We start from the raw sequence: 14890 nt of genomic DNA, 5'->3' as shown, positions 1-14890 counted from the left end.
TCTACTCAGTGCAGTCAAATTGGCATCCCAAAGGATGCCTTCCCTCTGATTGGTATTTCCGGTGAAAACAAGGCAACATCTACCACACTGTGTCTAATAACCACTGGTGTCCTTTTACCACTGTCAAAGTAATGCCACTGTGTCCACATGTGGGAAAGGAGAGGAGCCGAGGCCATACCTTCTCCTGAATATGTTGGCAAACCTGAGCAGAACTCTTGAGTTCCTACGATCACACTGACATGGTGACCAAGTCTGGCTGGGTACCGAAAAGCAGGTTCAGTTGCTACACAAGTTTCAACGAAAACATTATGCAAGTTCCCAGTCTGTAGAATGGGAATAATGAAGTTTTACCATCTTCACTATTACAGATTCATAAACAGAAGTTACCTTTTATCCCTGCAAGTCTCTTCATAAGAGCAACCCTCCAATGATTAAAGAAAAAATGAAGCTCAGATTGTGTCTTTTGTGATTCTGAACATTAATCTCTTCTTGTACCCATCCTTGCTTGCGTTCATTGTGTTATAAAACAGTGTATTATCACAGGCTTCTGAAACAAGCACTCTAAGACAGGACTACAGCATTGGTGGATAGGGGCAGAGCAACCTGGACTTACGTAGTGTTTGACAAGATCCTGCACTGACATGCTTGTCTCCAAATTGGAGAGGCATGGATTTGAAGGACGGACCACGCTGTGGATAAAGAACGGGCTGGATGGCTGCATGCAAAGAGTTGTGGTCGACAGCTCATTGTCCACAATGACCAGTGGTGCCCCTCAGCGGTCAGTACGGGGGCTGCTTCAACATCTCTGCTGGTGACATGGAGAGTGGGACCAAGCGCACCCTCAGCAAATTTGCTGACCACACCAAGCTGTGTGGTGCAGTCAACATGCTGGAGGGAAGGGACGCCACCCAAATGGATCCTGACAGGCTGGAGATGTGGACTGTGCAAACCTCATGGAGTTCAACAAAGAGGTGCAAGGTTCCACGCCTGGGTCGGGGCAATCCCACACACACCTACAGGCTGGGCAGAGAAGTGACTGCGAGCAGCCCTGCAGAGAAAGACTTGGGAGTGAGGGTTGAAATAAAACTCAACATGAGCCGGCAGTGTGTGCTCGCAGCCCAGAAAGCCAGATGGAATCCTGGGCTGCATCAAAAGAAGCATGGCCAGCAGGTCAACGGAGGTGATTCTTCCCCTTTACTCTGTTCTTGTGGGACCCCATCTACAGTGCTTCATCCAGTTCTGGGTTCTCTGCAAGTTCAGAGCACGGCCATGAAGACAAGAGGACTGGAGCACGTTCTCTGTGATGACAGGCTGAGAAAGTTGGGGCTGTTCAGCCTGGAGAAGACAAGGTTGTGTGGAGACCTCACAGCAAACTCCCAGTATCTGAAGGGGGCCTACAGGGAAGCCAGAGAGACTCATCATCAGGAACAGTTGTGATAGCACAAGGAGTAATGGGTACAAGTTGAAAGAGGGGAAGTTTAGGTTAACTATTAGGAAGAAATTCTTTACTGTGAGGGTGATGAGACACTGGAACAGGTTGCCCAGGCAGGACACCCCAAACCGGACAGTGTTCAAAGCCAAGTTAAATAAGGCCGTGAGCAACCTGGTATAGTAGGAGGTGTCCCTGTCCACAGCAAGGAGGCTTAGGACTAGATAATCTTTAAGTTTCATTCTAACCCCTTAACATTCTATGATTCTATGAATCACAATACTGAGGAACTCCTTATTCATTATTTGATTTAATGCCTGATCACTGAAAATACTTTACCAATACACCAAAACAATATTTGGTCTGTTAGATACACGAATACCAAACAGGATTTGTCTATGCAACAGAACCCATTCTCTCAATCATTCTGAAAAACAGAAGAGAAATCCTTCTAAATTCTGGGGTTTTTGATATACAGGACACTGAAAATGCTACACCATACTCACTACCAGGTCAAACGAAATCTGTTCTATTCACCCCAAAAGACAGCAGAGAGTTACAAAATAAAGACTGGTCTTTATCCTAAAGAATTTTACTTCATGGAGTTAAGGTTCTCAAAGCAACAAATGCACGCATCCAGCAGTTAGGAGAGAATGAACACTAGGAGTCAGTGTTTGAAGATGGATGGAGCTTTGGTAGTTGTCCACGGTACATGAGTTCCTATAAGGACAAAGAACTGTATGACTAGGTCAGAATGAGTAGCAATCAAGTGAGAGCTACATTAGTTAGCACAGGATTTTCCTGTTTCTCTGATGAAACATCAATTTACTTTACCTTCATACAGGAAATCATAAAGCTAGAAATACTGTATGCCAGAAGACTGTATAACAGTTACAGGGAGAAGACATTTGATCAAACTATTTTTACCAAAAAAAGGCACATGTTTTTGCAAGTTTAGTCCAACTTCCTACTGGATCAGGTCTATTTTCAGAGAACAATTTTATAAAGCTCCACTGTCTTTTTGATGTTACATATACCTTCTTTCTGAAAGTCTTTGTTCTGTCAAGTACTAGGTGTTATTAGATTAACTCTTCACAAATGAAAGCAGTGCAGTTCATCCTTAGAGATGAAAGATCTGAGAAATAATACCATGGAGTTGTCTTTAACACATATTTGAAAAGATAAACAGAAAAAAATATTTCATACCTCAAAAAAAAAGACTTGCATACTCCCTAAAACACGAGACATTAAGTTCTTAACCTATGCAAAAGCACAGACCTAATAAAATGGGAAATGCTATCTCAAAAGATAGTTTCAAGCCATACTGTTTACCTGTTAAACTTAAATTTGCAAACTGTTGTACACCATCATTGTAAAGAATCTGGTGGCCTAAGAACGTCATGCTAGTTTCCTTCATGAAAACTATGTAACTATACACACTATATTACAACTGCTCATGGAGGCCTTTAAAAAACACTAATGAAAAATTTTTGATAGGTATAAATCAATGCCTGGAGCACTATTTCTTGAAGATATGCTCCCAACATACGTGAATTTTAAATAGCTTCTTTGCCTTGTATGTCAGTTTAGGTAATGTACCACACAGAAGAAACAACAGGCTGATGCCTCGTAACTGTTTTAGTTTGATCCATAACTTAAAGAAGTCTTATGTGGAAACAACGTACAACAAAGTATGTCTGCAATAAGCCTAGAGTACAAGAAAATGATGATATTTAAATGGCAGAGTAAATGGAAAAGGCTCAATGAAACTCCCTAATTCTTAAGTCATGATGGAAGCAAAGATCCCCCAGAAGAGCACTTTTTCTTTTTTTTGTTTCCTTCCCTCAAGACCTGCGGTTTATGAAGCATTCCTTTTCTATCAAAATAATAATTTTAAAAAATTTAAAATATATAGAAAATGGACTGAACATTTAGATAGATATCTAAGGTCATTATTATGAAAGTGAGACATACAATGTAGATATTTTGATAGAATGAGATGCCTTACTGGACGTTAATGTTAACATACATACACTCCTTGTACAGCCCTGCACAATGCTTTCTATAGTCAATATGCCATGTTTTTTAAACAGTGACTCTTCAATAATTGCAGTTTTAGAAAGCAACCTGAACTTTATTTATATACAGTGTTCAAAAGTGGGGAATAAAGTTTGGATTTGTGGGAAAAGGTAAAGGCAGGAACGTATGTGTCAGTACAGAAAGTACCCAATACATTTAGTTATGCCAGCATAGATGTGCAGCTACTGCTTACAGCCAACTACTGCAAGTAAACAGGAATCTACAGGGAGGTCTTTAGAGGGTTTTTTAAAGGGATGAAGGACTATGTAAAGCAGAATGCCTCTTAATCTTTGAATGGGCAACAAGACTCAAGGATATTATGCAGAACTGTGTCCACATGTCATAACCTGTAAGTATTAACTTTTCACTAGAAGTGTTTCTTAGAGAAATGGTGGTTTGCTGGTAGAAGGGCTTTTCTCCCTAAGTTCGGTAAAAGCGTCAAGTAACTTTAACTCAGCAAAACGTGCATCAGGGTAACTATGAAACTAAGTATCTATTTGCTGAACTCACATGGAAAGATGAGGTTTTGTCAACATGCTGAAGTTTTGTTAATTTTTATCCCTCCATCTACATTTTTATCTTCTTAACTACCTTAATTTCTTATGCTTCAGAAAACTATCACTCTTCTCTTGAATATTTGTACTTGAAAAGAGAAATGTTTTAACTTAATACTTAGATAGACTGTCACCTCCTTACCAAATTCTTAGTAGATTGCTACCTGCCCGGCAGATAAGGACTTCAAAAATCCCATACATTCCAAGGATATAGCAACAAAGCAAAAGGAAAGGGCAAAATAAGAAAAATTTAACATCAAGAAGTGCAAAAACTGTTCTCAAAAGGAAAAAGCAGAAAAGAACTGAAAATAGCACTGAAAATATAAGAGGTGCTTCCAACAGAAAGGGAATATGCTACTTTTCATATCTACATGGGATATAATAAATCACAGTAGTCTTAAGATCCAACAAGATATTAAGTTATACTGCAAGGGTGGGGGGAAGAAGTTATTGAAGGCAAAGAACATGGAACTGAAATGTATTATGCAGGGACTTCTTTTGCATCTTTTTTAATGGGTATTTTTAAGGACAGATTAAACAAACATTCGTAGCTATGGCTTACCAATAATCAGTGTTGGTCTGGAACCCTGGTCTACCTGGCTTATTTCAATACAGGAAATTTATTAATAAAACCCTATAGTACAGATCTCAGAAGTTCTAACAAAGACCGGCTCCAATCTAGCATAATGCTGGGCTTGATGCTATTATTGAGGACAAGGATTAGAACATTTATGCTCATTGATTAGATTTACCCAAAACAGGGATGGTGTTTTCTTTGAAATGTTTTTCATACACATTTTATCCGGATATGTACACATCCACTGTTTCATTTGAAAGCAAGACAATTTCCCTAACTCCATATAGTTTAGCTAAAAAAAACCCAAAACGAAACAGGGGGTTTCACTTCTATCCCCCTCCCCAGTCAAAGGGATAACGTTTGACATGGCAGGTCTTACAGTGATGAAGTAGCACAAAAATGCCTGAGGCAGCTGAAAGTCTGCATGACTTGACACAGTGGTGACAGGTGTTTCTCTTCATGCCATGCACTTGGGAATCTGTGAGGTGTACGCTATTTTAGCAGATTCCTTGCGATTTCTGGCAGCTGTACATCTCCCTGAACAGCAGAACATCTGGAGGTCACCGATATGAAAGCAAAATTAGAAGTATTAGAAGTTATGATGGGAATCTTGCACTCATGGTAATGTATTTCGAAAGAAGTAGGAACTGTGAGACCAGAAGCAACACAGAATGGTAGAGGCAAATGTGTAAAGACAGAAACAGCTAACAGAAACTTTTAAGTGTTACCTCAGTGTAAAAATCACTCACTGGACTCAAGAGAAAACACCTTTTACTTAAAGAAGTAGAAGCCATGGAATTCACGCATACTCAAAAGAAGAGACAAAGTCTTTGTTAGACAGGGAATAATTGAACTGAAAGCTCAAAAAGTATCCACCTTACCAACAGTTACATTCCACCAGTTTGTGCCTATATTATGTAACATCGCTGTTGAGCCAAACAAAATCTAAGGTGGACATCTACCTGTACACTCAGCAAGGAGTTTGATGAAAGTTGTCTGGAGTAAGAAATCAGATGTGATATTAAGAAAAAGAGGAAACATCTTCTACTTGTATTAAAAGGACACCTGATGTTTCCCTGGTGGTGTTTCTCATCATCAGTGAACGCTAATCTTATGGTCACATCACAACTGCAGGTGTTCAACAAAATAGCAAAAAAACATCCTTCAAAGGTTATTGAGGTCTTTATAAACAGAATTACTCCTGGCAAGGGATCATACTCTAACTCCTGCAGGAAAATTAAAGCAGCCTACTGAAACACTTCCTTGTCATTAGATTAAGACAGACTCTGTGTTTGGATAAATCCAGAAAATATAAGTAAAAGGTTTAAGAAAGGCTTTATTTCAAATTTTATGGATCGAACTGAAGATCATTTCTGTAATCTTGGGTCTGAAGAGGAAGTTGAGACTAAAAGTGAAGAAGGCAATGACAGCTGAAGAGGATGACAGCACCAGAAAGTTGTCAAGTCTGTAAGATATAAAAACTGAATGCCAATTATAGTAAGATTAATATGGGAATTTATAAGAGAAAACATAAGACTAACCTCCAATAGAAACAAGTAACTAGCGAAAACTTGTACTATACAGTGCTTACAAATATGTAATAATAATAATAATAATAATAGAGGTTTTTATGTAGAGATATGCAGGCCTGCTTTTACGAGGGACCTCTTAGATTATGTATCCCCCAATATTATCAAGATCTACTCTAGCATGACAGCACACCCCAAAAAAATAGGGTAGGACCTTAAAGTCCTAATACTTCACTAGAACCTCAACACACAGCAAAAACCAGCTTAAAACAGTAGGAACAAACTATGCAACCAGAGCAGTTAAAAACAAGGTTTCTTTGAAAGAAATTTTGGGGTTTCTTTTGAAATGCCCAAAAATTTTCATTACCCACCCCCCCCACCAAATTTTTCTATCATCATTATACCTTTTCTGCTAGTATTAAGCAGATTCTAGGTTACTGCTGGGTAAACTGCCTACATTAGAAGGATATTAATGTGTCTACTAACAGCCAAGCGCACTTTTAACACATTTTAACACAATCGTTCTCCTAACAGGCAGGCATGACAAGACAACCAAGAAATGAACAAAAAGCGCAGGCAAAGTTATTGAGGAAAGGCTACACAACAATCCACATAGTATCTTATGCTTATAATATAGGCCACTTTATGTTGACAACTTGTACATTAGTAGAACAAACCTAACCACCTCACAGTTTTGGAGAATTTGTACCACAAACTACAGCAGAAGAGAAAAAAACCCAACCCTTAGAAGCAGATTCAGGAAAGAGATGAAGTGTCAAAATAACAAAGGAGGGAAGACTAAAAGATAAAACACGTCAACTACAGAAAAACAGTCAGAAGAGGTAGAAGCACCACAAAGATTTCACAACTAGCAAGTGACAAAAGAAAATTTGTTACAAGCCTGCAATCTGGTGTAGGAAAAAAAAAAAAAGGGGTATACTGGGTAATGACAACTGGAAGGGTACACAGCCCATAGTGAGGAGCTCTGATATAACCACCAGCAGCACATTCACCTAGCCTTCAAGCAAAAAAACCCAAACATACATTTTGGTCTTCTACAAATGAATATAAACAACTCGTCACCTTTAAGAGCCAAGTTGGAAAGTAGTCTAATCAGCCACCACATGGTGACAACAACAGCAATCTTCTTTGGACCATTCTGAATTCTTGCAATATTTACACTTGCAATTTTTAGTCACTACAAGCTGAAGATAACTTGCTTTGTCTGCCACAGCCTGCACACATATAGTTTGTGAAAACACAACCATTTGTCAAGGATTTGCTCATTATCAAATTGCAATGGAAGAGCACAAATCACAATTAAAATATCACTTTACATATATCCATTTGGATGGGAATTCCACTTGTTAACAATAAAAAAAATGCTCTCTATTGCATGCTGACAATGGAGAACTGAACTACAATCACACAGATCTGGTACAGGATTAAGGTCCAGTCTATAATCCCCTTAAAATTTAAGAATAATTGCACCATTTCACAGAGCAATCAGCAGCAACACACAAACGTATTTATAGCTAATGAAATGCCACATATAAAATAGATCAAAGTAAGCTTTATTCTTACAAGGGAAGAAAACAGTTCTATAACATTCTCTGTCAATCTTGTTTTTCTGTGTTTTTAATAGTTGTTCTACACTGTTGGATTATAAACAATAACATATTTCAAACTGAGGTATTTCAAAACCAGATAAAGGACTTGGCTGTACAGCTCCCACTTCATTTAATAAGCACAGAATACTTAAATCCTTTATTTGCCTTTGAACCTAAGGATCTTTCCATGGTTTACTGCACATTCTTTAGCTTATTTCTTGAACACTGTTACCCACTTCATTAAAAAAGATAAAAGTTTACTTATGGCCACAACCTAGGTGGTTGCTGGGCTTCAGAGTGACTACTTGGCAAAACAAAACAAGGACACCAGACCTTCCAAGATCTGTGCAGTTATTACATGCCTAGAAACTAAGCATGAAGAAAAAAAAAAAGCAGGCAAAATCATACTGAGAGAAATACTAAAATATTTCTTCATAACTGAGCTTCTAGACCCAAGATATAAATAAGTGACATATATTCAATTTGTATATATAATATAATAATAATAACAACTCTGAGTTTTGTGTATTTGACCAATCATTTTTTCATGCATATATTTTCAAGGACTTTATTCTAGAAATCATGGCCAATACCTTTAAACTGTTATTTAAAAGAGATTTACTGTTATTTAAAAGAGATTTCTGAGATGGCTTTTATATTACATGGTTTTTCTACAACCTGTGTCATGCAGTCTAAACTAACTAGCTCAGTCTACTCTCTGAATCATTAATACTGTTTCGTGTTAGCCCAAATGAAGGATTAAAACTGTAGAAGAGGCTGGATAAGTATTCTGGAAGCACAGGTGAACAGATTTTAAAGAATACCTGCTGAACCAGTACAAAAATACTTGCCTAACAACACTTTTTAATACATTAAGCATCTGTTTAGACCCCTGTCCAAAATTTGAAAAGCAGGATCTTTCAACATTGAATGGCATGTCTCAACTCTCAGTTTTACACATCAGCCTTCAGCCTGCAAAAACAGATACGGCTGTACTATAAATCTTGGTATGAAAGGAACAGTAACTCATTTCAAACCAGCACGGTTTCTAAGTCAGTTTCCACACAACTGATTTGTTCAGTGAGGCTTGTTTTTAAAGGGTGCATGGTTAAGAAAACTAGTACACTTGGGCCTTACAACAGACTTTTGTAACAGTCATTAAAGTAATAAGAAGAATATTCATACTTGTTAAACTTTAAATCAATCAATCTACTCTTGAAGCCACTCACTAAGAACACGCAACCATAATTTCAGTGATAAATCTGCTTTAGACATCAGTAATCTACTCTGTACATGTCAAGGATGGTGCCTTCATTCCCACCTACCCAACACTACTTCAGTTCAATGAACAGCTCATTCACAAGTCGAGCCGGAGCCAGGAAAGGCAGATTTACACCTCTCAGAGTATGAAGTTAGGAAAGCAGGCACAAAGGCAAAATAGACCGAGAACACACTGATCTGAACCAACATAAACCAATCTTTCTGTACATCTACATGGACATTCTAACCAGGAACATTATGATCAATTTGGACCAGAGAAAAAAGAACTTGACATATGAATCCTGTATATACAAAATAAAATAAAAACACACTTAAAATACTTAGTAGCAAATCTTCCTGGTTAATAGAAAGTAGAGCCCAGTTTCATCCAGAAGGGACAGATGTGAAATTAGCATGCTACAGTGGCTACCAAGAATCAACTCTTTAAGAAACCAGATACAAAATCATAAATAAAACACATTTCAAACCAACCATGTGAATTCACTCTTATCCAATGCACCTTTTAACAACTTGCCTGATGGTCCATGAATGGGTGACAGTAATGTGTAAACAAACACTATCACTTTTATCAGACAGACTATTAAACACAATAAAGCTACAGAAGTAGTGGTTTCTGTGGCCTAGAATATTTGAGAATTTGTTTTATACATTGGGACACAACTAATGCCATCCAAGAAAGGATACCCAAGAGAAATCAGGGCCATGTATAGACACGGACATGACTAAAATGGAGCAATCTGCTTTTTTAGCAGTCTGTGGAGCTAGCACCATAAAGTTTGTTTAGGAAGGGATACTCAGCAGGGTCACCAGCTCAGAAGAAACACCTGCAAACAAACCCCGCGTTAGGGCCAGCCCAAGCTCCGGGAAGCAGGCCTTTTCCCGACGGCACAGTAATTACACACAATGGTGCTTCAAACAGTGCCGGCTCGGGAGCCCACTCCCGAGGTGGGATTGCACTCCCTTGACAGGGCGAGAAAACGGGGAGCAGCACCACTGACCTACAGACCTGCCACCACCAGCGGCGACTTTGTATAGTCCACCACCACCTTCACCACCTTCTCCTTCCCAGGATGGCAGAAACTCCGCTATCCCTCCAGGGTACGAGATAGGGAAGGGAGCGGGGGGAGGAAGGGGGCATAGAGCAGGAGCCCCGCGTCGAGGGAGCAGAGACGGACTTCCAGCTCCTGCCCGGCCCCTCGGCGGAGCAGCGGAGCCCCCACCTCCCGGACCACCGCCTCCCTCCCTTCGCCCCCAGGGGAGGAGGGGTGTCAGAGGGATGGGGACGGGGGGGCCCCCGGTCCGCCACCGCCAGGAACAAAGGGCCCTTCGATAAGCCGAGCCGCAGAGCACAACAAAGGGGCCTGGAGACCGCGAGAACCGAGGCGGGGGGAGGCGAAGCGGGGGATGGGGATTACGGGCCGGGCCGGAGCGGCAGCGGGCGCGGGGGCCGCTCCACCTCAGCCCACAGCGAGCGGCGGCGGCGTCGATTGCCCAGCCCGGTCCCGAGCACCGAGTCCCCGCTCCCCCCCTCCCGGGCCAGCCGCCGCATCGGGCCGCCGGCTGCGGGTTCCCCGCGGCGGGGGCGGCGCTGGTCCCGCCCGGCCCCCGCGCTCCGGCCCGGCCGAGCTCACACACACACACACACACACACACACACACACACACACACACACACACCCCGCGGGGGAGGGGAGGGAGCGGGCGGGGGCAGGGCACGGGAGGAAGGGAAGGGAAAAGGGAAGAGGCGGCCTGACCTGGCAGAGCTGCTTGCAGTACTCGGTGGCCGCCTGCACGGCCGGCTCGCGGCTCTCCCGCAGCCCCGTCTCCAGCTCCAGCAGCCGCTCCCGTAGGCGCCGCAGCTCCAGGAGGTCGCCGCCCGGGCCGCCGCTCTCCCGCTCGGCCTCCTCGTCCGCCATCTTCGCACCCCGCTCCGTCGCGTACGCAGCCCCCCCGCCCCCCTTTCCTCCCTCCCTGCCTCCCTCGGCTCCCCCCGCTCCGCTCCCGGGTCACGTGATTACACAATGCCACGTTCCAGGGACGGGGGGTCACGTGCGGAGGAGATGGAGACGCGCGGGAGCGCGCGGCGCGCGCGCGCGCGCACCGCCCGCCGTCCCCCCGCGGCGCAAAGGACTGGGGCCGGGGAGGGGGCGGGGCCTCCACGCCTCACGTGACGCGACGCCACGCGCGCCGGGGCGCGCCCCCGCGCGGCCACGTGACGGGGCCCTCCCCCGCCCGCGCGGCGACGCGTTTTGGCGGCAAAACGGCCGCAAATGGCGGCGGCCTCGGGGGCAGTGAGGACGGGCTGGGCTGGTCAGTTTTTGCCGCTGTCCCTCGAGTTCAGAATCACGGAGTCAATTGGGTTGGAAAAGACCTTTCAGATCATCGAGTCCAACCTATGACCGAACACCACCACATCAACTAGACCGTGGCACTAAGGGCCTCATCCAGTCTCACCTCCCACCTGAGAGCACCATGTGGCACGAACCACTGCTGGGCCAGCCAGGGCTGACACCACTGGAGTTTTGTGAAGTGTTGATTACCTCACCTTTCTTCCTCTGCAGGAAGTGTGTTAGCCTCAAGGATGCCACTGAGTTGTCTTCTTCATACCTAGATGGTCCTGCTTTTATTATAATTGGAAATGGAAAGTGCAGCTTGGCTCTTCAAACGAAGCAGTTGAGATCTGGAGGTTCTGGAGGGCTTTGTTGCCCTTGCAGTCCTGTTGCTGGGCCAAGCACCCTCTCACACAATGGTGATGTTCTCACAGCAGTGCAAAGCTCCAGTGATGGACGCTGTCCTTCCCTGCATCTACTAAAAAAGCCAAGGAGTCTCTTTCATCTGTCACAGGTGTTGGAAATAGTGGAGATGGGCTTGAGGCATTGATTCTGATGAGAAGAAAAATATGGATCTGATGGACACTGAACTGGCATGGATACATGTTTTGCAGTCTTCTAGGCTGCATGGGTTGATGTGGGTTGATGGCTTCACACTCTGCACATTACCAGTGCTCATTGAGGAAGTGAGGAGGAAATGTGTTACAGCAGCGAGAGCCCTGCCTGAACTGAACTGAATCATTTCTCATAGACAGCCAGCACTGTCTTAAACTGGGCATTTCACATAATCTGAAAAACGAGGAACACTGGTACTTTGCATGAACTTAAAATGAGTGTAACAGTCTTTTGGATGGAAAAGACTACCATCAGGCCCCTAAATATGCCTTTCAGTGTTGCTCTGACCCAGGTTTAACTCAATATCCTATACCCTTGACCTTATCTTGTTTGACCATTGGATTGATTTGATGTTCATGTTCTCTTTTTTTTTTTTTGGTCACAAAGGGCAAATGATGCTACCTACTTCTTGCATACAGCTGAAAACTGAGGCATATGGTGAAATGAACGCTAAATCAGAGCTGAGAAGAAAAGGGGTTCCTTCAAGACTGCAGAAATGTTAGTCTGCAAGTGTAGACGTTCACAGTGATAGCACTGAATATGCAACATTTTGGAGGCAGGCCTGGGAATCTGGTCCAAAAATGACCACATTTGGGTCATAGCAGTGAACCCAAAGTGGTGTGTTTCTAGTTTTCCATACAAGCATCCAAGTAGATATCTTATTTGCGACTTGTAAGCCAGAAACCTTTTCAGTTTCTTGACTCTTACTGCATGGGAAATCCATTCTGTTGCAAGCAGAAAAAGAGAAAACTTTCAGCTTTTCCATTTAAGGCTTAATGTAGTACCAGGAAAATCTATTTTGTTTGCGTGTATCCGTCGCTACCAAACTGCCTATAACACCAGTACCAATCAGTCTTGCAAATGCTAAAAACAATGGCATGAAGACCTATTTATTCTTTCTCAATCACTTAATATATCTGCAGGAACTAAAATACCTTCTCCTCTGGTTATCTCTGGTTAACTCTGTCCTGTACTGTGCTGTTTCCAATTATTTTCACTTAAGGGTAAACCACAATAGCCCAACTGATGGTCCATCCTTGTTTTAGCTTGCTGTATTGTTTCTGCCTTGACCAGAGAGTGTTCTGAATTGAGCCCAGGCCAGGAAGGAAGGAGAAAGGGAATATGGGTTTCTTGCTCATGCCAAAGGTTAGCAGTTGGAGAGGGTAGAGTAAGTGTTGTTTGTTTTGTTCTCCTCAGGGTCAAGCAGAAAGCAGCCCATCCTTCAGTTGTGCTACCCTGAAGAGGACTTGGACTTAAGCCTCCAGGGGCCTTGTGCAGGGGAGGAATCCTGTCTTTTATCATGACTCACAGGCAGTTAATTGCTAAGCTTATATCTAAGAGACCAAGGAAGGAATTATTACATAGAAGGAATGACCACAAACAGTGGTGAATAACTAAGGAGTTACATTTTTCTTATTTGACAACAGTGAGAATATGATGACAGCAACTGAGTCAAGCATGGCAATGGCCTGAGAGAGAGGAAAAGAATAAAGAGTAACTACAAGGCTGTATTATTCATCCTGTTTCTGACTCCTGACAGAAGATACACTGTGGTAGATAGAGCTCATGGAAGAGAAGAGGTGGTGCTTGATGGTGACAGGAGAACGAGATTGTGCACAGAAGAGGTTCAGATACCTGATTTCTTCATGGACATGATGTGGGGCAGACTATGTGGCAGTGGAAGTATGTGAATATAAGAGAGAGGAGGCTTACATTGCAGTGTAAATATAGTCAAGTAACCCACTTGCTGTTAAAATGGAAAATACAGAGAAGAAAGAAGCAGATGAGGAAGATGTGTGTATGGGGAAGGACAATAAATCCCATGAAGGGTGAAAAGAATTAACCCAATCAAAACAGTCCAAGGAACAAAGATGGAAGACTGGAAGGGAAAGGACCTGACTTTTACACCAGTTCAAGGACAGAATTTTTTGTTAAGAGAAGCTGAAAGACTTATTACTTGGTTGTGCTCAAAATAAAGGTTTAAGATAAGGGCTTGTGGCAGTACGGATTCATCACCATCAGGAATTTCTTTGGGGTTCAATTACCCTCTTCCCTGTTCTCTTATTCTTGCTGCTTCCTTGACTGATTCATTATTTCCACAGTGTGGTGTTTTCCTAGCTCCATGCTTCAATTCTCATGTCTCAAATAAAGCTGTCATTTAGAGGAGGCACATCAGATACTCTGTATGTTTTGGGATGAAGGACCTGGTTAGAAATGCGTAAGAGAGAAAGGAGTCTTTGTGACCTAAACTCCCCTGTATGTGGGTTATTTACCTATCAGTTGTTTGAAATAGCTTTGAAAATAGAAAAAATTTAATTTAGTCACCCACTATTTGGTTTTAGGTACTGGAAGAGGGAAGTTGAGCAAATAGCAAGAAAAGTATCAGAGGTTAGGATGATGACAGCAAAGAGAGAGAGTTGGAATAGTGATGACAGTGTAGCTTAGACTGTATGTAGCTGATAATTGGGAGGAGGACTAACTCTTCCTGGGAGAATGTCATGTTAGCAAGAAACAGCTGTGATATTTGTATTTCATTGGAGTCCTGGCAAGAAAACTAGATCTCTTAGGGATAACAGAAGATATGACAGAATAAAAATTAGGATGGGATCACACAAATACTAGAACACTCATGGTGTTTGGGAAGCAAAGGGGATTAATGGAGGATTAGAATTTGCAGTGTGATAGATATTAAAGTAACAAACAGCGACGGGACAGATAAAGCAGAGCTGGTTTGAGTCCATGTTGGGAAAATGTGTCAAAGAGCTTCTGTTAGAGAGAATGAAGATGTGATGGAGATGTTTGGCTTCAAGTCTGGGGAGAAATAGTTTTTGGAAGATTAAGTAGGAAGAATACTACTTGAACAAAAGTAGGTTGATAACTAAGGTT

At 42.5% G+C, this 14890-nt stretch overlaps 1 protein-coding gene across 1 annotated transcript in view; it reads right to left on the bottom strand.

The window, feature by feature from the left end:
* The window catches only part of ZNF292 (zinc finger protein 292), a 53428-nt gene extending 42424 nt beyond the window's left edge, over positions 1 to 11004 (bottom strand). Inside the window, exon 1 of the mRNA XM_048296683.1 lies at positions 10814 to 11004. Within this exon, the coding sequence (XP_048152640.1) occupies positions 10814 to 10975 (162 nt within the window). The 5' untranslated portion in view covers positions 10976 to 11004. The remainder of the gene's footprint in view (positions 1 to 10813) is intronic.
* Between the last annotated feature and the right edge of the window lie 3886 nt (positions 11005 to 14890).

Source organism: Corvus hawaiiensis, chromosome 3, assembly GCF_020740725.1.
Source record: "Corvus hawaiiensis isolate bCorHaw1 chromosome 3, bCorHaw1.pri.cur, whole genome shotgun sequence".
Classification (NCBI taxonomy): Eukaryota; Metazoa; Chordata; class Aves; order Passeriformes; family Corvidae; genus Corvus; species Corvus hawaiiensis.
Note: the sequence above shows the minus strand (reverse complement) of the source record. Positions and strands in the feature narration are given on the sequence as shown.